This window comes from Macaca fascicularis, chromosome 1 (genome assembly GCF_037993035.2).
Source record: "Macaca fascicularis isolate 582-1 chromosome 1, T2T-MFA8v1.1".
Classification (NCBI taxonomy): Eukaryota; Metazoa; Chordata; class Mammalia; order Primates; family Cercopithecidae; genus Macaca; species Macaca fascicularis.
In genome coordinates this window covers 117,294,764-117,318,225 of record NC_088375.1, presented here as the reverse complement: position 1 = coordinate 117,318,225, position 23,462 = coordinate 117,294,764, and the positions used below count along the sequence as shown (strand labels likewise).

At 42.0% G+C, this 23,462-nt stretch overlaps 1 protein-coding gene across 2 annotated transcripts in view; it reads left to right on the top strand.

Annotated features, from left to right (window-relative positions):
- Positions 1–20,039, top strand: part of TTF2 (transcription termination factor 2) — a 45,912-nt gene extending 25,873 nt beyond the window's left edge. Inside the window, exons 12-24 of one of the 2 annotated variants that reach the window (XM_005542197.5) lie at positions 1,236–1,341; positions 3,300–3,481; positions 4,507–4,660; positions 4,985–5,076; positions 5,784–5,866; positions 6,266–6,399; positions 7,182–7,352; positions 9,745–9,803; positions 10,604–10,754; positions 12,111–12,193; positions 13,603–13,677; positions 16,156–16,338; positions 19,869–20,039. In XM_005542197.5, the coding sequence (XP_005542254.3) occupies positions 1,236–1,341; positions 3,300–3,481; positions 4,507–4,660; positions 4,985–5,076; positions 5,784–5,866; positions 6,266–6,399; positions 7,182–7,352; positions 9,745–9,803; positions 10,604–10,754; positions 12,111–12,193; positions 13,603–13,677; positions 16,156–16,300 (1,435 nt within the window). In that variant the 3' untranslated portion in view covers positions 16,301–16,338; positions 19,869–20,039. Of the gene's footprint in view, positions 1–1,235; positions 1,342–3,299; positions 3,482–4,506; positions 4,661–4,984; positions 5,077–5,783; positions 5,867–6,265; positions 6,400–7,181; positions 7,353–9,744; positions 9,804–10,603; positions 10,755–12,110; positions 12,194–13,602; positions 13,678–16,155; positions 16,339–19,828 lie in introns of both variants that reach the window. The other variant, XM_005542196.5, reaches the window with a different exon arrangement.
- Positions 20,040–23,462: the final 3,423 nt, after the last annotated feature.

Genomic DNA, 23,462 nt, shown 5'->3' with positions numbered 1-23,462 from the left:
GCATAACTTGTTTGGTATTTAAAATATACTAGTTGACCGATTAGAATCATTCTCAATTACACTTCTTTATATGATGCTAGGGTAACTTATAGACACTGCTGCCTCTCTGAATCAGGCATATCATTTTTATCAAAAGCATTTATTGAGGTTCTCTTAGGGCTGGACATGGTGGCTTATGCCTGTAATCCCAGCACTTTGGGAGGCCGAGGCAGGCGGATCACTTGAGGTCAGGAGTTCCAGACCAGCCTAAGCAACATGGTGAAACCCATCTCTACCAAAAATACAAAAATTAGCAGGGTGTGGCAGTGTGCACTTGTAGTCCCATTTACTTGGGAGGCTGAGATAGGAGAATCGCTTGAGCCTGGAAGGTGGAGGTTGCAGTGAGCCGAGATGATGCCCCTACACTCTAGCCTGGGTGACCAGGGTAGGTTACTCACCTATCATATCATTTCTGATGCTGAGTCTGATAATTATAAGTGATCATTTTTTCCCTTTTAATATAAACTTGGCTTGATCTATGATTAGCAGAATTTTAATTACTTTATTTCCATAAATACTTTATTACTTTACTTTTGAGACAGGATAGAGTGAGACCCTACCTTGTCTCAAAAATAAATAAAGTATTTATTGAAGTTCTCACAATATTAAGCTTCACTGGAAAAAGATTTGTGTTTCTCATTAAGAATCTTTGTATGTAACAAGTATAAGCAAGATACACTGAAAGCTTACAGCATGTATTTTTATATCCTAATGTCAAACTAGATCAGTGAATTTTCACAAATCCATTATAGAGTGGTGGAAAGAAAGCAGCATTGAAATAAGGTGAACAGTGCTCTGAGGGTATCTTTCTCCCCTGGACTTTGGTGTCATCCATCTCAAATCATGATTAAATGTTAATTCCCAACTCTATCCTACTTTCTGTTCTGGCCAGATCATATCAAGCATTATATTATCCCAGCCAGAGATTTTTCTTTCTGACTCACTGGATGGTAAGAGGGAGGCTGTGGTAGCTATAGAGAGCAGGTGGTAAATGATCAGAGGTAAAAGATAGGGAAACGAAGTGGGTAAAATTTACCTCCAAAAGTGTGTGTGTGTGTGTGTGTGTGTGTGTGTGTGTTAAGGACACGAGTTAATGAGTTCCATTTGTAGGCATTTTTATTGAAAGATTACTCTGTCCCTCTCATTGTCACTCTATAGTGGGACCATTTATTGATTTCTTTGTTATGTCTATGCAGCCTCTCTACATATGACATCGTGATCACTACCTATAGCCTCGTGGCCAAGGAGATTCCCACAAACAAGCAAGAGGCAGAGATCCCAGGTGCAAACCTCAGTGTGGAGGTGAGGCTGGGGGGCGGCCAGGGAAGTGGAGTTGGAGCCACAGATGGTTTAATGGGAGTGTTTCACAGCCTCTTTGATAGCAAGAGGACCTCCCTGGGGGTCAGGAATGCAGTAAATGATCTGCATGTGGAAAGGAATTGTTCTTTCCTCTATCCCATCGCCCTTATTCCAGACAACCACCTCAGTGATAAAGGTCAGCATATGCCACAGGATTCACCTGCCTTTTAGAACGAAAGATGACTACATTGTATTTGTGGGGGTAATCACCTGAATATACGAAAGCCTCACTTGTTGCTATTTTTATTTTAGAGTATTTGATATTTTTAATATTGATTGCGCAGACTAGCATTTTACTACTAGTATTTTGATTTTAAGCCATCATTCCCTGCCTCCCTTTACTTCCCAGAAAAAAAGGGTTGCAAATAATAGGGCTATAATGGGCCAGAGGCTAAGTGACAATTGTGAAGACCTGAGGGTCTTCTAGGGGGTCCAGGGCAGCCTCAGTTATGTGATGTAGAGGCTTTATCGTGGAATTATACTCTGAAAATACAATGTCATCCCAAGAACTCATCTTTCCGTATGTTATCCTTTTAGCCCAACAGGATATTCACAGGTTTCTTTATTTGGAGAGATCTCTAGAGAGAACATCTCTCCGTCTTATAATCAACTCTGACTTACAGATGATGAAATTTTCAGATTCCTCACTGATTTTCCATTGCTTTTGGGATAAACCCTAAATTTCTTTTCATGATGTATTAGGCTTTAGTTATTTATTTATTTGAGGCAGAGTCTTACTCTGTTGCCCAGGCTGGAGTGCAATGGTGCAATCGTGGCTCACTGCAACCTCCGCCTCCCGGGTTCAAGCGATTCTCCTGCCTCAGCTTCCCAAGTAGCTGGGATTACAGGTGCCCGCCACCACACTCGGCTAATTTTTTGCATTTTTAGTAGAGATGGGGTTTCGCCATGTTGGCCAGGCTGGTGTCGAATTCCTGACCTCAAGTGATCCACCCGCCTCGGCCTCCCAAAGTGCTGGGATTATAGGCATGAGCCACCGCGCCCGGCCGTATTAGGCTCTTTATGATCTTGCCCTACCTGTTTGTGGCTCATCTCTCTGACACCCTGCCCCTCCCCGGGGCACCTCGTGTTCAGTCATACCAAGGGATCTGTAGTTCCCGCCATGCTCTGTCACAGCGTTGTGTCTGTTCTCCCTCCGAATGAAATGCTTTGCCTCCACTGCTTCTCCCAGGTTAATTTTTTTTAACCTGCTTCAAGAATCTTTTCTGGACCACTCCCTTCCCACCTTCCCCCAATTTGAATGCCTCTGCCAGCACCTTGTGCTTATATAAGTTGTAGCGCTTTATTTCTTCAGCAGACGTTGAGTATCTGCTATGGGTCAGGTGCTGTCTGGTCAAGAGCAGCCAGATTCCCACTTCAGGTATTGAATTAGACAGTAGGACTTACTGTATCTACATCATATTGTAATTATCTTTACACTTGTTTTTCTCCCCTGCTAGATTTTGAGCTCTTGAGGGTAGGAACTGTTTTTTATATCTGGCTTAGCATCTCACATCTAAAAGTAGACTTTTGGAAAATTTTTAGTAAATTTAGTAAATATTTTATTGAGTGAGTGAATTTGCAGGTTCAATTCCTAGTGTAGTCCTGGTCTACAGCCATTGCTTAAGTGTGGATTTAAAGAATAAAAGAAAACTCAAATTTGAAAACATTTTACTCTTAGCCATCTTATGTTCAAAGACTGAGACTCTCAAATGACTTATTTATTTGAACCAGTTGAGAGGTTTCACTCTTAGGTTTCTTAATTCTTATTTCAGTGTACCTGAGCTACGCAAATTTAAAGGTAAAGGTGGGTCCTCCATACTTGGCTGCTAGTTCCCCTTGTTTCCTTGAGGACATGTACATTTTCCCATACTGTGGCTAGATTTCACTTGTGATTCTTCCAGCGCACCTCAACACCTTTGCTTCAAATAGCCTGGGCTCGAATCATATTGGATGAAGCTCACAATGTTAAGAATCCCCGAGTGCAGACATCCATAGCTGTGTGTAAGCTACAAGCCTGTGCCCGTTGGGCTGTCACTGGAACCCCCATTCAAAACAACTTATTGGATATGTATTCACTGCTGAAGTGAGTAACTTCTTGTGATTGTGTAAATATGACTCCTGTCTGTATCCCTTCATCATTATTTCATGTCTCATAATAAAGCCTTAGTATGTGCCAGATTATCTTGTTTAGCAGATGGCAAGCCTGTCAACCTTTAAAGGACAAAAGAATAAATATTTATGAGAAAATAGCTGTTGATTGGTTGATATAGGACTTTGATTACATTCAGCCCTTATAAATATGCAAACATATAGGACAGCTTGAATTAAATTATTCTTGAGTCCAGTGAATGTTTTCGGCTACTTCTGCTTTAAAACATATGGTCTAGGGCCAGCACTACAATTTATTTGAAGCAAACAGAAAAGAATGCTGATTTTAAAATATTTCCTTTTGGCTGAGTGTAGTGGGTCATACCTGTAATCTCCACACTTTGGAGGGCTGATGTGGGAGGACTGCTTGAAGCCAGGAGTTCAAGATTAGCCAGGGCAGTAAAATGAGACCCCATCTCTACAAGAAAATTAAAAAATTAGCCAGGTACAGGGGTGTGCACCTGTGGTCCCAGCTGCTCGAGAGGCTGAGGCAGGAGGATCGCTTGAGCCCAGGAGTTCAAGGTTGCAGTGAGCTAGGATTATGCCACTGCACTCCAGCCTGGGTGGCAGAGTGAGACCTCAGTCTCTCAAGAAAAAAATTAAAAATAAATAAAATACTTATTTTTATTCGAGTCAGCTATAATAGGATGTGAAATTTCTTTCTTAGCCCCTGTAGCTTGAGGAACAAATCCTAGCTGTTGGTTATATGTCTTGTTGTGACAACGTAGGTGTTGTTACTAGGAAAACTCACATTTTTATAATGTGGTTTTGTTATTGACTTACATCCTTTTGATCTGTCCAGCAGAGGTTTGCTATGAAATTCACTTTTTAAAGTGATTGGATGACAGATGTAACAGAAAATCTGATTTGTCTTTCATCTTACATCTTACTTTGAACTTTTATTCCATTCTCCCTGACTTCTCCTTCCCTATTCTGTGCCCTTCTTCCTCAACAAAAAAGGTTTCTCCGTTGCTCTCCATTTGATGAGTTCAATCTGTGGAGGAGTCAGGTTGACAATGGCTCAAAGAAAGGAGGAGAACGGTTAAGTATTTTAACTAAGAGCCTTTTGCTGAGGAGAACAAAAGACCAGCTGGACTCTACTGGCAGACCTTTGGTAATCAAGTTTATACCTGTCCCTGGGGGAGGCTGGGAAGGAGCATGACTGTGTCCTTGTCTTGGGTTGAACAGCCATCTGCTTTGCTTCAGGAGCCTCTGACTCTCCCATCCTCCTGTGAGGAGGCCCCAGGGTTGCAGTTCCTTGCCTAGTGTCACAGCAATCCAGTTGTACTGTATGTTGGAGCAGTCCTGTGTTTAAGAAAGGGTGGAAGCTGCATTCCAGGGGTTGACTAGCTCTGCAGTGTCAGTATGTGGGGAATTTCTTCTGTAATAGGTAATTCATATAGCTTCATGCCAGCTTTTTTTTTGTTTGTTCTTCCAGGTGATACTGCCCCAGCGTAAATTTCAGTTGCACCATTTAAAGCTTTCTGAAGATGAAGAGACTGTTTACAATGTGTTTTTTGCAAGATCAAGGTGTGTGTATTAAAGAAGCACCTTCTCACACACACTGTTTTATTCCTGTCTTTTCTTGGGAGTGAGTTGAAGGTCAAATTTCCACAAACTTTATTTGTGGCATTATTGATTAGTTGGATGTCTGTATTCCTTTTTTTTTTTACTCCATTTTTCTGCTTCTCCCCTCCCCAGCTTACCTCTGTCTCATACACACATGGAAGGCAACATTTTGAATCTACTCTTCATTGACTTCTTTGCATAGCATAGGGTGTGGTCACCATATACTCAATCTGCCTGGTCCTCATGGGGCTGTACTGAATGATGATCTCTCTTCGACATTTGACCTGTCAGCCAGCATCTCACTGGAACTTTAAAGAGACTACTTTAATCCTTTGTGTCATCTGTTCTTTGCACTGTCTCTTGAACTCTTATCCTTCCCTGAATTCCAGATTTACTGTCTCCTATTTGGTACCTCTCATTTACGTTTCTAATGTAAATATTTTTTTTCTTCTTTTACACCTTATATTTATTAGCTTATTTTTTTTTAAAGATTGGTTTTTTAAAATAACTCTTTTGCATTACCTTTGGCCATTACTTCTTATGAGCTTGGCATCATTTAACAAGTCCACTTATATAATTTGTCAAGATCCCACTGCAGGCACAGTTAAGCAGGTCTTAGTGACCATTATACCTGCATTTTTTTTTTTTTTCTTTTTAATCTGAGGCAGGTCAGCTCTGCAGTCCTATCTAAAAAGGCATGAAAGTAGAGGCAACCAATCTGGAAGAAGCCCTAATAATCCATTCAATAGAGGTAAGCTGTAGAACTCTCATAAATACATATGACTGATGATAATGGGGATTTGGATTCAGTGAAACACAGAAATGTGAGGTTATGAATCCCTGGTATCAGAGATTTGACCTTAACTAAGACCCTCAAACCAGAGTAAAATCTACTGATCTGTGAACATGAGATCTGGTGTTTGTTTAACTTCTTTTTAATTGTTCCCTAAATCTGCTTTATTAAAAGGCAGGTAGTTCTATAAGGAAAACCGATATTTCATTTGGCCTAATTGGCATGGAAGTGAGTGATAACTATATTATTGAGTCTGAGATCAAACATGGTTAAAGTAGCCCCGTGTAGTTCCCAGCTCTCTCTGTATTTCTCTTTTAAATCCCGTACCATCCTGTGGCTTGTCTTCCCTCTTGGAAGTGGCACTGGAGTTTGGGTCCGAGGAGCCTAGACACCCTGAGGCAGCAGACTCACCGAGATCCAGCACCGTCCACATACTGTCCCAGTTGCTGAGACTGCGCCAGTGTTGCTGCCATCTTTCTTTACTGAAGTCGGTAAGAAAAGCCCTCAGCCTGCTGTCATGTAGTGCTCCAGAGGGGCCACCGAGAAGTCAGTTTCACTCTCCTCCAACTGGAATCCAGTCTGCTTGATCAAAGGAAATGCTGTGTTGGTTTTTCTGTTTTTGTTTTTTTGGTGGGTTGGAGAAAAGGGGGCTTATTTATTTTGCTTTATGTCATATTAATCTTGATAATTCCTATGGCATCAAGAATAGTGTATTTCTATTGTTTATTTTGTTTTAGATTAACTGTTTAAGAAAGGAAAATGACATTTTGTTTAAAAAGAAGCCTTTTGTGAATGCTCTGGTACTTCAGAATGTTACAAAGCTAATTTAGTTCTCGGGGTTTTCTGCTTTCAGGCAGTATTGGAGTTTTGGGTTCCAGTTATAAAAACTCAGATAGTTATACAAACTGAAAAATTGCCTCTACATTGGATAGAGGCACATCCAAAATTAAGAGGAGTATTTTATTCATTTGAGGAGCTGTAATAATGTATTCTGATTATCAATATCTCAACTAACTATATTCTAGCTTGGAAAAATAGAATGATTATGTCATCTGCCTGGCAAGTCTTTAAAAAGTTCCATCATTGGGTTTATCTTTAATCTGGTGAAAAAACTTGCAAGATCACACTTTAATCAAGGTATCTTGAGGAGTTACTGCTGACAAATTACAAGACATTTTGTCTGTGAAGTGTTAAACTATCAGAACATCATCAACAAGTAACAAGGTTTGCTGCCTTGACTTCCAACCGCTCCTGTCCTTTTTTATTTGTTCAGGCCCTGGATCCAATGGAACTGAAGGGTGAAGGTCTCGTCCTTTCCCTGGAAGAACAGCTCAGTGCTTTGACCTTGTCAGAACTCCGTGACTCAGAGCCGTCTTCCACTGTTTCCCTTAACGGCACCTTCTTCAAGACGGAACTTTTTGAAGATACGCGAGAGAGCACCAAGGTACTTTTTGTCTCCTCTATAGTAGTAGAGAGACTTCGATTCCTCACACATTTTCCTGTGTGACAGCACCTCATTTGTCCAAGTGGGAACAGCCATTTGCCAGCAGAGCTAGAGCCATCAGATTCTAGCTGATCGGATTCTCCCTCCAGTCTTAAAGCTTCATTTATTTCACAGATAACACTAAAGCCTTACTACATAGGGGGCTTTCAGAGAGTAATTTGGGACAGCCCCAGCATTGCACTGAAGCAGGTTTTCTGTCGTGGGTCACCGGGGAGCTTGCCAGGTTTGTGCTAGGGACGGGGCCTATGCAAGTGAGCATTTGTTTAGAGAAAGCTTAAAAGGAAAACAAAGGCTTCACTCTAGAGACTGTGTCGTACATGTGAGTGCCAATTGCTCTGACTTTGAAAGACTTCCATATGTGAGTAGTGTTTCCTACAGAGCCTTCTATCTTCATTAGTCATTCTGCTCTGTTTTCATCAGAGCTTTTTCAGGCAGAAACATTCTGCTGGAGGAAGGCTGACATATGCCGTAACCTGAGTCCTGCCTATCTGCTGGCTTGAAATGTGCTTCATCATCCTGCCTGTCTTGAAAGTGGGGCTTGTTTCTCTCTCAGCATCTCAAGCTGCCATTCTTGAGCTCAACCTCTCTTCAAAGGCTTTTTTTGAAAAAGTGTATTAATACCTAGAAAGGAGGTCACTTCCAGGGGAATGGCATTATTTTTTAAGAAGAAATGCTGCCTTTTAATTAATATTTTAAAACATTTACCTAGGTCTTTACCACTCATAGCTGAGGGAAACATAAGAAGAGCATCCCATGTGGCCAGAACACACATGCTAGTGCCTTCAGAGTGAGCTACTGGGCTAAAACTTATAATATTGCTCATCATTTGTGTTCCTTGTTTAGTTAAATGCAGGCAATGTTTATTCACAAGTTTTCTTAACATAGGCCCATTAATAGTTGAAACCACGTAAGGTTGTTTCAAGTAGGGAAGGAGGCTTCTTACTGGAATTTGACCCTGGCTCATGAGCCACAAATCCAGCCCCGCTGCTGCAGTTTTCTCAAAACACCATGGCCAGCTTTTTCATGTGGGAGTCGCAGCGCCCTTCCGCAGTCTCAAGTTGCCAAGACACCAGGCACATCAGTGTCTCTGTTCTATTGTTAACTAAATAACAGATGTACCTGCTTCTCTGTCTGCTGATTTGAATTGTACAGTTCTGTGACTCACTTCCTGCCTAGGCAGCAGAATGTTAAGATTGGAAAGCAGCCCCATGGGGTGACCACTGGAACGACATCCTCGAATGTGGGAGCTCAGGGCACCTCAGAATTTATCTGGCCGAAGTCCTTCTTTTCACTGATAAGGAATCTGAGTCTCAAAGAGGTTCAGCCATACGAGGACAGAGGAAGAACTTCTGTATATTTATCTCCTGATTGATTCACAGTCCAGTTTTCTTCCTTCTCCAGCATTCTGGGGGTGAACTCTGGGGCCCTGAGAGGCTTTTGGAAGGTTTTTCACATGAGCAGCTGGGAAGAATTAATCCAGCTGCACTCCAAAGTCATGCCCCGTGCGTTCTTACTGCCAGCTCCCCTGTGGACTCAAATGCACCCTAAGGGTTCTTGGGGAATATCCAGGGAGCCTGTTCAGAAGCTTTAACAATCGTTCCTCCGTCTGGAGAGGTCTTTTTCAACAACATTTGGTACAGGCCGTAAAGTGGGTAAAACTCTTTCACTTTCTTCTTCAGCAAGCATTAAGAGAGTACCTTCTCTGTTTTGGCCATGTGTGTACTCACAGCCCCTCACACATGGCCGAAACAGAGAAGGTACTTTCCTAATATTTGCCTCCCTGGAGTGTCTCAAGTCCTGGAAGCAAGAGATAATAAGCAACTAATATATAGTATGATAAGGACTGTGATAATAGAAACAAAAGGTGCTACGACAGTACATGGGCAGTAGGCATCTAACCCATACTTTGGGGGTTGGGAGGACCTCCACTGACACAAAAGGGTGTTCTAGGCAGAGGGAACAGAATGGATGGGATAGCCAAAGTGTGATTTATGGGAAGAATTTTGGTGTGATTGCTGTGTCGTTTGAGGAGGGCATAGTGAGAAACGAACCCAGAGAAGCAGAGGCTGGAGCAGCAAGGATCCGACAAGCTGCCTTGAGGAGCTTGGCCTTTATCCTCAGTGGGAAGCTATGGAAGGGCTTTAGCCAGAGGGGTGAAGTGACAGACTCACATTTTAGGAAGAGGTTTCTGGCTACAGAGAGGAGGGTGGAATAGAGACAGGTGAGGCCAGAGCACAGACGCCATCTAGGAGCCTGCTTCGCACGGCAGGTGAGAGGAGATGGAGAAAAGTGAATTGCTTAAACATACAGTGTTGATGTAACCTTTTCCCAGATTTCATCTCTGTTGGCAGAATTGGAGGCAATTCAAAGAAATTCAGCGTCCCAAAAGAGGTAACTGCGTTTTCTCATTATCCAAGTATTGGTCATAATTATGTGAGAAAATTTGATATTGCCGAGAGTTATAAATCAAGGACTGTGAGTCATGCTCAGCAGAAAGCACTGAGGTTACAGCACACATTCCCTGTGATTTCTAATTAAAATATTTGTGGTGCAAATTAAAACGGACATCCCTACAGGATCAGGGTAAGCTAAGCATCTGAAGAAGAGTTTAAAAGTAGAAAAGCATATAAAGAAAAGCAAGGGAGTGAGCGGGCGCCAGCAGTGCTGATAACGTTCTTAAGCTGGGTACTTGGATACAAGGAGTTTCATTTTGTCATTTGCTATACCTGACATATGTGCTATACACCTGCGTTTGTATATGTGAAATAATTCAATATAAAAATGTAGAACTCTAATTAAGACAGCGTGGGGGCAGGGAGGAGCCTTAGCAGCCTGTTGCTCTGGCTGGCACAGGAAGGGTTGTCAGTGTCCATTTTGTGCAGGACCACAGATTTCTGGGTGAGCACTAGGCCCCCAAATAAAAGCAGGCTGGAGTCATCACTTTAGTCGAGCTACCACTTTTTTCTGACTTCATTTAGCACCAAATACATTGTAGCAATGATCTAGAAATAACTGGAAGCATTATAATCTTCAGACATGACCTAAATGTATGCCTTCTCTCTTAGGCAGCAGAAGCCCTTTCCTTGTCAACATTTGATAGCCAGTCTTAAGAATGATGGGGGCATTAAAGCCCTGCAGATGAGTCTGTGTAATCTATGTTAGGGTATTTTTTATTTTATCCTTCTTTCCAGTGTCATTGTCTCTCAGTGGACCAACATGCTGAAAGTTGTAGCATTGCACCTGAAGAAGCATGGACTGACTTATGCCACCATCGATGGCTCTGTCAACCCCAAGCAGAGAATGGACTTGGTAGAGGCATTTAACCACTCCAGAGGCCCTCAGGTACAAGCTGGTCACATCAGAGCTGCATAATTAACTGTTCTGAGTTATATAAGAGAATTCTTTTTGTTTGTTTCATTTTTGTTTTTGGTTTTTTGAGATGGAGTTTCGCTCTTGTTGCCCAGGCTGGACTACAGTAGTGTTATCTCAGCTCACCGCAACCTCCACCTCCCGGGCTCAAGTGATTCTCCTGCCTCAGCCTCTCAAGTAGCTGGGATTACAGGCTCCTGCCACCACACCTGGCTAATTTTTGTGTTTTTAGTAGAGACGAGGTTTCACCATGTTGACCAGGCTGGTCTTGAACTCCTGACCTGAGGTGATCCACCTGGCTTGGCCTCCCAAAGTACTGGGATTACAGGCATAAGCCACTGTGCCCAGCCATACAGAGAGAATTCTAATATGGCAACTTAAAAATATTTACAGTCTTGATTCCTCCAAGTGTTTAGAATTTATTAGACATGTATTGGGATACTTTTAAAGAGCACAAATATTCTAAAAAGAATAAAATAGGCCAGGCGTGGTGGCTCAAGCCTGTAATCCCAGCACTTTGGGAGGCCGAGACGGGTGGATCACGAGGTCAGGAGATCAAGACCATCCTGGTAACACGGTGAAACCCCGTCTCTACCAAAAAATACAAAAAACTAGCCAGGTGAGGTGGTGGGCACCTGTGGTCCCAGCTACTCAGGAGGCTGAGGCAGGAGAATGGCGTGAACCTGGGAGGCGGAGCTTGCAGTGAGCTGCGATCTAGCCACTGCACTCCAGCCTGGGCGACAGAGCGAGACTCCATCTCAAAAAAAAAAAAAAAAAAGAGAATAAAATAGGAGGACTAAAAGGAGATTAAGAGCAGAGCTGGTTAGGATGAGGGGAATTTTTGTAGAGGAGGCAAGTTTTGAAGGATAGGTGGGGTTATGGGATGAGGAAATACGGAAGGAAATGAAAGAACACAGGCATCTAATTATAGATAATAAGGATTTGGAAAGCATTAGTAGAATGATAGGCAGGAGAATTATTGTAGCAATGGAGGGGTAGGGACTGATGAAATAAACATAATCTGGTTAATTGAAAGTTTATTGAGCTGATCATCCCCAGGGTTCTAAATTACAGTATTTATATATTTTGGCAGGCACTCAGTTAATATTTTGAGGTCGACTCACACACACACAAAATGTGATGTGAGACATTTTCTCAAAAGTGAGACATGGGAGATAGCATTATAATGTTTAAAAAAATTTATAACAGCAGAAGGAAATCTGATAGGAACACAGTGCTTATCTGTATTGATCGTGGACTTAAACCTGAGACCAAGATGTGTTACGAGACCAAGTCTGTTTAAAGTTACTGTTGTGTTTCCTTTTGAAGGTAATGCTGATTTCTCTCTTGGCCGGAGGTGTTGGTCTAAACCTGACTGGAGGAAACCATCTCTTTCTTTTGGACATGCACTGGTAATGATTCCGGATTTGTCCTGAGTTGTCACAGCACAGCAAGGAGGCCAGTGGGCTACAGGGGCAGCAGGAACTGACTTCCTATGTTGATTGCTGTGTTCGTATTGTGGAGATGCCTCGCTTTGTATCTGTCTATAGATACAGATCTAAGCAGGGTAGAGGGCTAGTTGACTCCCCTGAATTCCTGAGCTAGCAAGCCTTCAAATGACTACTCAAAATAGTTCATTCATGTTATTGTTAATCTAACATCTGTTTCCATGGAAACTAGGAGCATAGCTTTTCCTCATGGCTAATAGTTAACGTTGCTCATTTTTACCTCTTCTCCAGAATACTGTATTTCAGACATACTTGTTGGGGTCCAAGGAAATTTCAACCTTCAAAAAGAGGAAGAAGCATTACTCCAAAAAGCAAAGGAATAGGGATTTTCTAATTATGTTAGAAATATACTTAATACCTCACCCTTGGATTCATGTATGTAGTGTTAATACCAGGAGTACAACCACATCTTTCGTGGCCACAAAATGAATGAGTGTGTTGCTAACAGGAAATCTCATAATTAGTACCAGTTTCTGGTTTTCTGGTTATGCCAATCAAGGATTGCTGCACCAGGCACTGTTGCTAGGGATTGTCATTGGTCTAGTTCTCTAGACAGCCCAGATTGGTACAAATAAGTCAACCTGTTATCATCTTCCGGGAGAATGGGTTTAGTTCTTACTTGGGACTCCTCTATACACGTGAGTGAGGAACGCATACTAGGAATCATGCTTTTTTTTTTTTTTTCCTCTGAGATAGAGAAATGTTATCCAAGATTTTAAAGAGGTAAGCTGAGAAACTAATTTGGAGTTACAATGGGAATCAATAAAGAAGGAAACAAATTAAGTCTCCTTCATTGAATCACAGAATATCAAAGTTGAAAAAGGTAGCTATTCAAGATCATTAGCTGGCCCTTCAGTTTCCAAGTACCAATCTGAAGCCTGGAGGGCTGAGCAATCTGAAGCCCAAGGACATCTAGCTACCTAGAGACCAGACCTGAGTTTTGGTTTCATCTCTGTTACTTAGAGTTGTCAACTGATGATAGCAATAAGAGCTATTATGAACACTCTGACCCTAGTTTCTCACTAGAAACTAGCCAAGAAGGTATCTGGCACCAGCTTGTCTTAGGCCACTATAACCTAGGACAGGGGTTGACAGATTTTTTTTCTTTGAGGCTTTTCAGGCCACATAGGTTTCTGTCACATGATGTGTGTATTTTGTTTTGCTTTGCTTTCTTTTCTTAAATCCGTTTAAAAATGTAACAATAATTTTTAGCTACAAAAACAAGCTATGGACTGGATGTGGCCCCTGGTCCATAGTTTGCCACTTCTGATCTAGTATGTCGGTTCCTTTGAGCTTTACCTGTCTTCTAACAGGAATCCGTCACTTGAGGATCAAGCTTGTGACCGAATTTACCGAGTAGGGCAGCAGAAAGATGTTGTCATACACAGGTAAGTAATGGTCCCCAGGACCCTTCTCAACTTGTACTTTGTGAAAATCTTTCTTTGTTAGGTAGTGTCTTAATAGAATTTAAAGTATTTGGTGATGACTTTATTAATGATGCTCCTGAGGTGTACCCTCAGGCAAACCACAGTCAGGGAAAAAATGAGCAATTTGGGGTAAGCTTGAAGTTGGTCACTGCAAAAGAAGAGCAAGTTTGTGTATATGGTGAGGGCAGTCCATGAAACGACGCTCCTCTCTTTTATTTTTCTTTTTAACTTTTATTTTGACATAATTTCAGACACACAGAAAAGGTACAAGAATAGTACCAAAAAGTTCCCACATATTATGTGTGCATGTGGGTGGAAACACTTTTCTGGACCACTTGAGAACAAGTCGTAGACCTGATGCTCCTTTGTCCCTAAGTACTTAAGTGTACATTTCTTAAAATTAAGGGAATTCTCTTACATAACCCCAATAAAATGATCAAAAGCAGGTTATTAAAGTTAACAAAACACTATTATCTGATCTACAGATCTTTTCAATCTCACTTGTCCCAGTAATGTCCTTCACAGCAAAAAAGAATCCCAGATTCCGGTAGCATGCAGTTGTCATAAGTTTGTCTCCTTTGATCTGGAACAGTACCCCAGTCTTTGTGTTTTATGACATTGACATTTTGATGAGCATGAGCCAGTTATTTTGCAAAATGTCCTCTATTTTGGACCCCCTTGTCTTTAAAAACAACAAAACCTGCCTTAATGCTGCCAGTCCCCTCTCACAATGGCCCTGTTTTTCTCCTTCCTTTTCATGACCAGGTTTCCTGAAGAATTAGGAATCACTGCCTATTTTTACTTGATAACTTCCCATTCATTCCTCAACCTTTGCAAACTGGTTTTTACTCCTGTTGCTGCACTGAAATTGCTCTTGTTAAGGGGCACCAATGACTTCCAGACTTTGCCAAATATAGTGATTATGACAGTCTTCCTATGCTCTCTTCTCTGCTTATTCTGTGCATTCTTTCCTTTACAAATTCCATGCACTCCAGTAAGTCCAAAATTCATATCTTTAGTTCCAAGGTCTCCTAAACTTTAGATCTATCGCAGTCCCTGCTAAATATCTGAATCCGAGTGTCCACATACTCATCTGCTATCCTTTCTTTTATTCATTGTTCATTTGAGCATTCAGCCCATAAAACATACCTTTTGAGCACCCACTATGTAGCAAGTATAATAACATGTTTCAGGTATTCAAATGTTACAAATCAAAATTGATTTTCTCTTCCTATTACCTCAAATCTGCTATTCTTCTGTAGTCACTGTCTTTGTGAATAGTATCACTCTTTATCTAATTATATCTAGCCAGAAACTAGACTCCCACCTTTCTTGCTTTTTCATGTACCAAGTCCTTTAGTTGTATTTTCTAAATGTTTCTGATAACCATTTCTTCCTTCGCATGCCCACTGCCAGGTCCCCTCTTCCCACTCCACTGAATTCTGTCCTCTGCATCACCACCAAAGGGCTCTTCCTAACTAATCAGTCTGATTGTGTCATCCACTTCTCATACTCTTCGGTAGCTCTCACCTCCTATAGGATCAAATCAAAATGTCTTAGCATGACATACACCGCCACCCGTGATCTGGCCCTGCCAGCCTCTTGAGCCTTTGCCATTTTGGACAACATGGTGAATGTGAACTTCCTCCAATACACCATGCTCTGAAACTCAGCCATGGTTTTGCACCTCTTCCCATTCCCTGGGGTGCTCTCCTCACTGCTCTCTCTGGCACACCCTTGCCCATCATACAAGTCTCATATTAAGAGTTAACTCTTTAATGGAGCCTTCCCTGACTACTCTGGACACATTTCCTTTTCTTCCTTTTGCACACAGCACATACTTCCATTATAGCACTTACCAGGTCATATTATTATTGTTGTTTATTTTCATGTTTGTCTCGCTTGTGTCCTGCTCCAGAGAAAGACCGTATTCATCTCTCCATCCCCACACCTAGCATAGTGTAGTGAGTGCTTAATCAATACTTTTGAATGAGTGAATGAATGACAACAGTGCCATTTACTTGGTTTGAAAACCCTGTTTTTAGTGTGAATTCACTAAAAAATAGATACTCTACTTAAACTAGCAGAAATTTGATAACCTTTGAGGCCTTATGGACTTACCAAGGTAGAACTTTTCAGGTGAAAGTGGATCTCTATACTTTTTTGGATTGTGGTATCTTTTGCTTATTCTGAATTTTTTCAATTACCTTAGCTTCACAAAGTATTAGAATGTCAATGTGAGTCACATCCTTTCAAAGGGACATATATCTAGTCAAGGTTGTTTGAATCCCTCAAACAGGGTTCTTAACTGGACCTAAGAAGACTTAAAGGAAGAAATCTCATTAAAAACTGAAGCATAATAAAAGTTTGAATGTATTATTAGATGTGCTGCTTTGGTTTTTGATAGTTTGCTTATTTTTTTTTGTTTTTGTTTTTTAGATTTGTTTGTGAGGGAACAGTAGAAGAAAAGATCTTACAGCTCCAAGAAAAAAAGAAAGATTTGGCCAAACAAGTTCTATCAGGGTCTGGAGAATCTGTCACCAAGCTCACCTTGGCTGACCTCAGAGTCCTTTTTGGCATCTAACCTCCCATGGATAAGGGCTCAGAATAGCACCATTGCTGGTTTGTATTAGGATCTGGGAATAACAACCTAATCATGAGCCTTGAACTCTGTTCTTTGCATTTCAATTTCACCATCAAGCCTTTCACCTTCCTCAAAATGAGGCATAATCTTATCCCCAGAATTGAGGAGGGGTTATGTTAGCCAATTAGTTAACCAATTATGTTAATACGTCAATTTATTTAATGAGTGGTATGGAAACCATTTGATTTTTTTAGATAAAAGAAAATATTTTAGAGTTGGATGATTTTGGAAAACAACTCTTGCAGAATTGTACATAAGCTTCAGTAAAGTTAAAAAAGCGGGCCAGGTGTGGTGGCTTATGCCTGTATTCCCAACATTTTGGGAGGCTGAGGCAGGAGGATGGCTTGAAGCCAGTAGTTCAAGACCAGCCTGGGCAACACAGTAAGACCCCATCTCTATGAAGAATAAATAGATGAGCTAAGCGTGGTAGAGCACACCTGTAGTCCCAGCTACTTGGGAGGCTGAGGCAGGAGGTTTTCTTGAGCCCAGGAGGTTGAGGCTGCAGTGAGCTGTGATTGTACCACTGTATCCCAGCCTGGGTAATATAGTGAGACCCTGTCTCAAAAAAAAAGAAAAAAAGCTCAAAAAGTTCTGTGTTGCCTATCTCTTCTTAGCTGATGATGGGAGAACCACTATTACTACCTTCTGTAACACAGACGCCATCCTATCTCTTTTTTTTTTTTTTTTTTTTTTTTGAGACGGAGTCTCGCTTTGTCGCCCAGGCTGGAGTGCAGTGGCCGGATCTCAGCTCACTGCAAGCTCCGCCTCCCGGGTTTACGCCATTCTCCTGCCTCAGCCTCCCGAGTAGCTGGGACTACAGGCGCCCACCACCTCGCCCGGCTAGTTTTTTGTATTTTTTAGTAGAGACGGGGTTTCACCATATTAGCCAGGATGGTCTCGATCTCCTGACCTCGTGATCCGCCCGTCTCGGCCTCCCAAAGTGCTGGGATTACAGGCTTGAGCCACCGCGCCCGGCCTCATCCTATCTCTTCATCTCTTCTTGCCAGTGATGTTGCTCCTGTAACCATCTTTTTGTGGGTGGAGCAGAGAGTCGATCCCTGCAGCCACCCTGCAACCAGCCATCTCTGCAGTTCTCTCAGTGCAGGCAGTTCTTCCTCTCAGACTGAAGGTCAAGGAGATGCTTTGTACATGAACAGATGTTGAGTATCTGTATCATTGTATTGTTTAGTGTCAGTGTATCATTTAGTGTTGTATATCACTCAGTCATTTAATATTGGTTATCACCATATCGTTTAGTATCATTTGGTTCATTGTATCATTTAGTATTTCTGTTATATCATTTCTATTATATGTAGCATTTGTATAATATTTGTGTCATTTTTAATAGTATTTGTATTTTTACAAATTTATAGTATTTGTAGCATTTAGTATCTTTGTTTCATTTAGTATTTGGTATAATCTAATAAATACTAATCCAGTCCAATACTAATCCAATCCAATACTAGTAATACTATTGGTACAATCCAATACTAATAATACTAACAGTAGTATTGACACAATCTAATAAATAATGTGTTTGACAGTGTAGCAGAAATAATGCTATGTGTTCATCAAACCCATTTCCTTTTCCTCCCGGGCACCCAGAGAGACTGTATTTCCATCTTGGCTGCAGTTTGATGGGGTCCGCATCAATAGACTGTGGAGAGAAGTGATGTAAGTCACTTCTAGGCTGCCCTCTACCACTTTTCAAAAGATCATTCATGCTGTTTCTTCCCTCCTCAGCCTATGGGATGCAAAGGAACTGATGGAAGATTACAAGGCCCTAGGGAAGGTGAAGCCACTAGGCTCAGCAGTTCTTAGCCTAGTTTTTGGCCATCAGCCCTTCTATTAGACTAGTAAAGCCTCAGTCCCGGGATGGCTTCCCCATGTGCACTTCCCCCCTCGCACCAGCTCACCTACACTGGACTATGACATGATCAAGGAATCTTTTTTTTTAAGCTACTGAGATTTTTGTGTTGTTTATATAGCAGTTTGTACCCTAATACAAACACTTGAGATTTTATACTTCAGGAAACTATTCAGATTTCCTTCTTCTCATTAGCAATTATTCCAAAAACACTTACTCTGCTAATTTCTGCTAGAAAGAATCACAGTTCTTCTTACATAGAAATATTTCTCTCCCTTGAGTTGGGAAACAAGAGCCTGTGTTAACCCAGTCACAGTGTGGACTGAGGCATTCGGAGCCTGTTCAAGCAGAGGTTTTATATAAGGACAAGATCTAAAGGCTTACAAAGGTAAAGACAATGGCCTGGTTGGAAGAATTCTAGTCTAGAACTGAGACTTGACTCTAGTTCTAGGTTCATCTTAGCTGGGTGTATAACGTTGAAAAAAATTGGCCGAATGCAGTGGCTCATGCCTGTCATCCCAGCACTTTGGGAGGCCGAGGCAGGTGGATCATGAGGTCAAGAGATCAAGACCATCCTGGCTAACATGGTGAAACCCTGTCTCTACTAAAAATACAAAAATTAGCTGGGTGTGGTGGCACGTGCCTGTAGTTCCAGCTACTGGGGAGGATGAGGCAGGAGAATCGCTTGGACCCGGGAGGCGGAGGTTGCAGTGAGCTGAGATCGCGCCACTGCATTCCAGCCTGGCGAAAGAGTGAGACTCCATCTCAAAATCAGTCAATCAATCAATCCTCACTTTCTCTACATTGTGATTTCCTCATTTGTAAGGCGGGCAGTTTTCAGAACTTAGCAGCAGCAAGGTTTCTGATAAGAAGCAAAGGAAGTAATATTGCCTTTTTGAAGTTTTGCTATAAGATAGACACACCAAGGTAAAGATTGAGTCACTTGAGAAGCAGTGGCTCCCAGGCCAGCAAGAATGTACAAACCTGGCTCTGCCATTTGCTGACTGAAATTAGGCAAGTTGCAGATTCCTTGGACATCTCAATCCTTTCATCTGTAAAATGTGTGGATTATCATGTATCTCATGCTCCGCTGGGAATATCATAGCAAATATATATACTATAACATGTTTGACCAGATAGATCAGTAATGTCAACTAGAAGGTGTTGGACGAACATTGTCAGTCTCCAGTCAAGCCCTGTTTAGGGGAGAGGAATTCTTTCAGGTTCAAGTATTCTGGCTTTTAGTTTGGAGAGGGATGCAGGGATTGTAACCTATAATCTTCAGATATTGAGGCCACTGACAAGTAGTCTACTGCAAGGTAGATGCCTCCTGGTATTTTAAAACAGATTCTCTAATTTCCCTTGTTATTGTACGCAAGCAAAGCAACCTAGTTATGTCTTGGGTAGGTGTTCTCATAGCTGTAAGATGCTATTGATTTGATGTGGATGCAGAAAGAAATGGAACCACTGCCTTAGTGGGATGGAATATACCAAACATGCATTCTTAAATCCTAGTGCTGGGATGGAAATGTCTCATGTATTAATGGAAGTGGCATTCTGGTATCCTACCTCAGGCTCATATTCATTTTAGTGTAAATCAGTTTCTTTAGGTATGACAGGGTGGGTCATTGTACCTTCTAGCGATGGACAGCATCCCACAACGTAGTGGTCTAACTGAAGTGCTGCACTGAGTCCTGCCTGTCAACCAGCCTTCCTTCATGCGACTACTGCTGCTGGATTTGCTTTTTACATCTGCCTGTTGCACCTGATTTGGTCATGGATGATATGAGGTAATAAATGCTTTGAAAACCATGGAGGGCCACACAAGTGCTAGTGTTATTGCTGTGGGACAAGGTCTGGGAATATGAGAACCAGCAGCAGCACGGGTGCAGCTGAGACCCAGATGGTGAACGTCTGTCACCAAAGTGCAACATTCCTGAGCACCGGATTTACAAGGTATTTCTTACTCGACAGAACTGACTTCATGGAAGGTTTGTAGTTTGACTTTGCCTTGGCCATGTTGATCAAATAGGAGTATGGTGCATGCCACAGCTGGGCAGAGTCCTGGGCCCTTCAACAACCTCATCAGTGACTCCCATTGCAGGCCCACTGCAGTGGCTCACAGCTGTAATCCCAGCATTTGGGAGGCCGAGGCAGACAGATCACTTGAGGCCAGGAGTTTGAGACCAGCCTGGCCAACATGGTAAAACCATCTCTACTAAAAATACAAAAGTTAGCCAGGCGTGATGTTGGGCACCTGTAATCGCAGCTACTTGGGAGGCTGAGGCAGGAAAATCACTTGAACCCAGGAGGCGGAGGCTGCAGTGAGCTGAGATCATACCACTGTACTCCAGCCTGGGCCACAGAGGGAGGCTCTGTCTCAAAAAAAAAAAAAAAAAAAATTTCTCTTTATAGGAGGTGACTTATTTCTCTAGCAATCCTGTGAGTCATTTAGCATGGCAATTCATGAACACTGAGTTGTTTCTTTGCTCTGATTGTCTTTTGCTCAATGAAATGGCTTTTAGGAGGGCTCAAAGGTGAAGCCAGATTCTCCTGCACTAATAGGATAAGCATGGAGACACCAGTGCTCAGTGTGGCCTCTGGTTGTCTGAAATTTCGCTATCAACTATAATACCTTGAAAGAATTAGGTTTCCAAAGTGGGATATTGTACTGCTGTTTGTTATATAGCATTTAGCCTTAGGAAGAGGGCAGGAAAAATTTAAAAGCACATCCGTAGGCACAAAGAATTATACTAGAAATTCAGAATTCCTAGACATATGACCTAGACTAAAATGTTTTCATAACAAAATGAAACCAAGGTCGTTTATAGTACAAAGTACCACAGAAGTCAGTAGTTAGGGGATGGAGATAGATACGGGAAAATGCAGAAGAAAAAAAAAAGCAAAACCCAGCCTAACCCCCAGGGAGGGAAGAGGGGAGACAGACAGGCAGCTACACAATGTTTCTACTATCTTGAGTTCTTTTTTCCCAGATTCCATAGCTAAATCCAAATGTATTAATAGGTAGAGACTACATAAGAAAGGAAGGATGAGACTATTTTCTTGCTTATTCATACAGTAATTCAGAAATGTATATTGCACACTTTCTGTATGCCAGGCACTGCTGGGCACTGGAAATACAAAAGCAAGCAAAACTGAAAAACTATCCTGTCCTCCTGAGGCTTAGCATCTAAGGGAGACAGGCATTAATCAAATAACCCCGCGTGGCTGTGAAGCAGCCATAATGCTGAGTGAGTGCTACAAGAGACGACTGTGCAGCTGGGAGGGCTTCTAACAGGATTGGAGCTAGTCAGGGAAGAGCTGAGGAAGTGATGAAAGAATGGAAATCAATATGTAGGAGCTAAGAAGGCAGAGATGCCTCTTCCTATACTGTATCCTGCTTCTAATGAGCATCCACTTCACTGAACCACCTCTTCATTGAGCCAAACCTACCACACAGGGATACATTCTCTAGAGGAAAGTTGACTGTTGCATTTTGGACATTAGAATATGGGTGGGCTGACAGGTATGTGTATGTTTATTATCCAAGACAGCCAAAGTGTTTATCCTGTTGCAACATCCCAGGGGACAGAGGCTCTTATTTGTGACTCTTTTTTCTTACCTGTAACACCAGAGGCATAAGTTACATCATAATGCTGCATCTTGTTGATGCTTCAATGCTCACAATTCAAAGGTGATTTCTGAAGCAGTTTGTTACGCTGGGGACAGCTACTCAATCCTCCCACTCTTTTTTTGCCTCACCTTAGAGTCTTGGACTCTGTTGATCACTGACTCTGCCAGGTCTTTCAGCAGGCAAGACAGCTCAGTTAAATTGGGTTTGGACTCCACTGTAGTGCATGCATGAGACAGTGCCCCGATCCCCAACACCCACACACAAACTTTAAGTATTTGTAACAGAATTGTTACCATTAATATTGCTTAAAGGCTAACACAGTAGCCAGAACCTAGATGTCTTATGGAAATTTTCTATTGCAATGTTACTTCATCTACATAAAGTTGTCCAATCACTGAAACCACCTCCAACTGAAATAAATGGTAAGCTTTTTGTTCTCAATTCTGAAATCGGATTCATTAAAAGGCACATGGGGAAAGATGATATAATACAACAGGCTTCTTCATGGCAAGCAGTTCCCTAGATGAGGTAACTGGAAAATTCAAGGCCGGTCTCTCAGGTGCATATAATTTATCCAACAGGCTTGAGATAAGGCTGCTGCTTTTCCAAGTGGTATTTGTTTAAATGACAAATACTGAGGTTTGGGAGAAGGGAAGTCTGGCTTATAAAACAGATACCAAGGAGATCCAAACTAAAAATTCTACCAATTAGATCTTTATTCACTGATCATAATATGAAGTCTCTACTATCTGCCAGGAACTGTCCTACATGGGGACAGAATGGTAGTTTAAAAATATCAAATATCAAATCCCTGCCCTCATACAGCTTACAATCTAGCATGAGAGGGCAGACAACAAACAGAACATACATATGTTGGCCTGTAATCCCAGCACTTCGAGAGGCTTGAGATGGCCAGGAGTTTCTGAGACCAGCCTGGGCAACATGGCAAAACCCCATCTCTACAAAAAATGCAAAAGATTCACCGGGCATGGTGGGGTGCGCCTATGGTTCCACCTACTTCGGTGGCTGAGGTGGGAGAATCACTTGAACCTCGGGAGGCAGAGGCTGCAGTGAGCCAAGACCGTGCCACTGCAGTCCAGCCTCAGCAACAGAGAGACAGAGATCCTGTCTCCAGAAAAAAAATACAAACCACAAAACATATACATATATGTGAGATGGCGATGAAACTGGGCAACTCTGGGGTGGGAAGTTGCTATTTTGTACAGAGTAGTTAATAGAGTGATATTTAACACTGGAGTGAGAACTTGAGAGGAACATGAACCATGAAGGTATCTGTGAAAAAAGCATTTCAGATGGAGGGGCAGTGATTCAGGCCCCAAGACAGTGCGTGGAGAGTTTGAGGAGCACCAGGCAGGCCAGTTTGGCTGGAACAGGGTGATGGAGGCGGATGGGTGGGCAGTAAGAGCAGGGATCCAGATCATGTGGGGTCTTACATGCTGATGTAAAGGCTCGCTTTTCTGAGATGCGAGGCCAATGGACAGTGGTGAGCAGAAGAGTGACATGAGCTGACATGTTTTAAAAGATTTCTCTGATATTGGGTGGTCAAAAAAGATAAAGGTTGGGAATTGAACACTGGATTC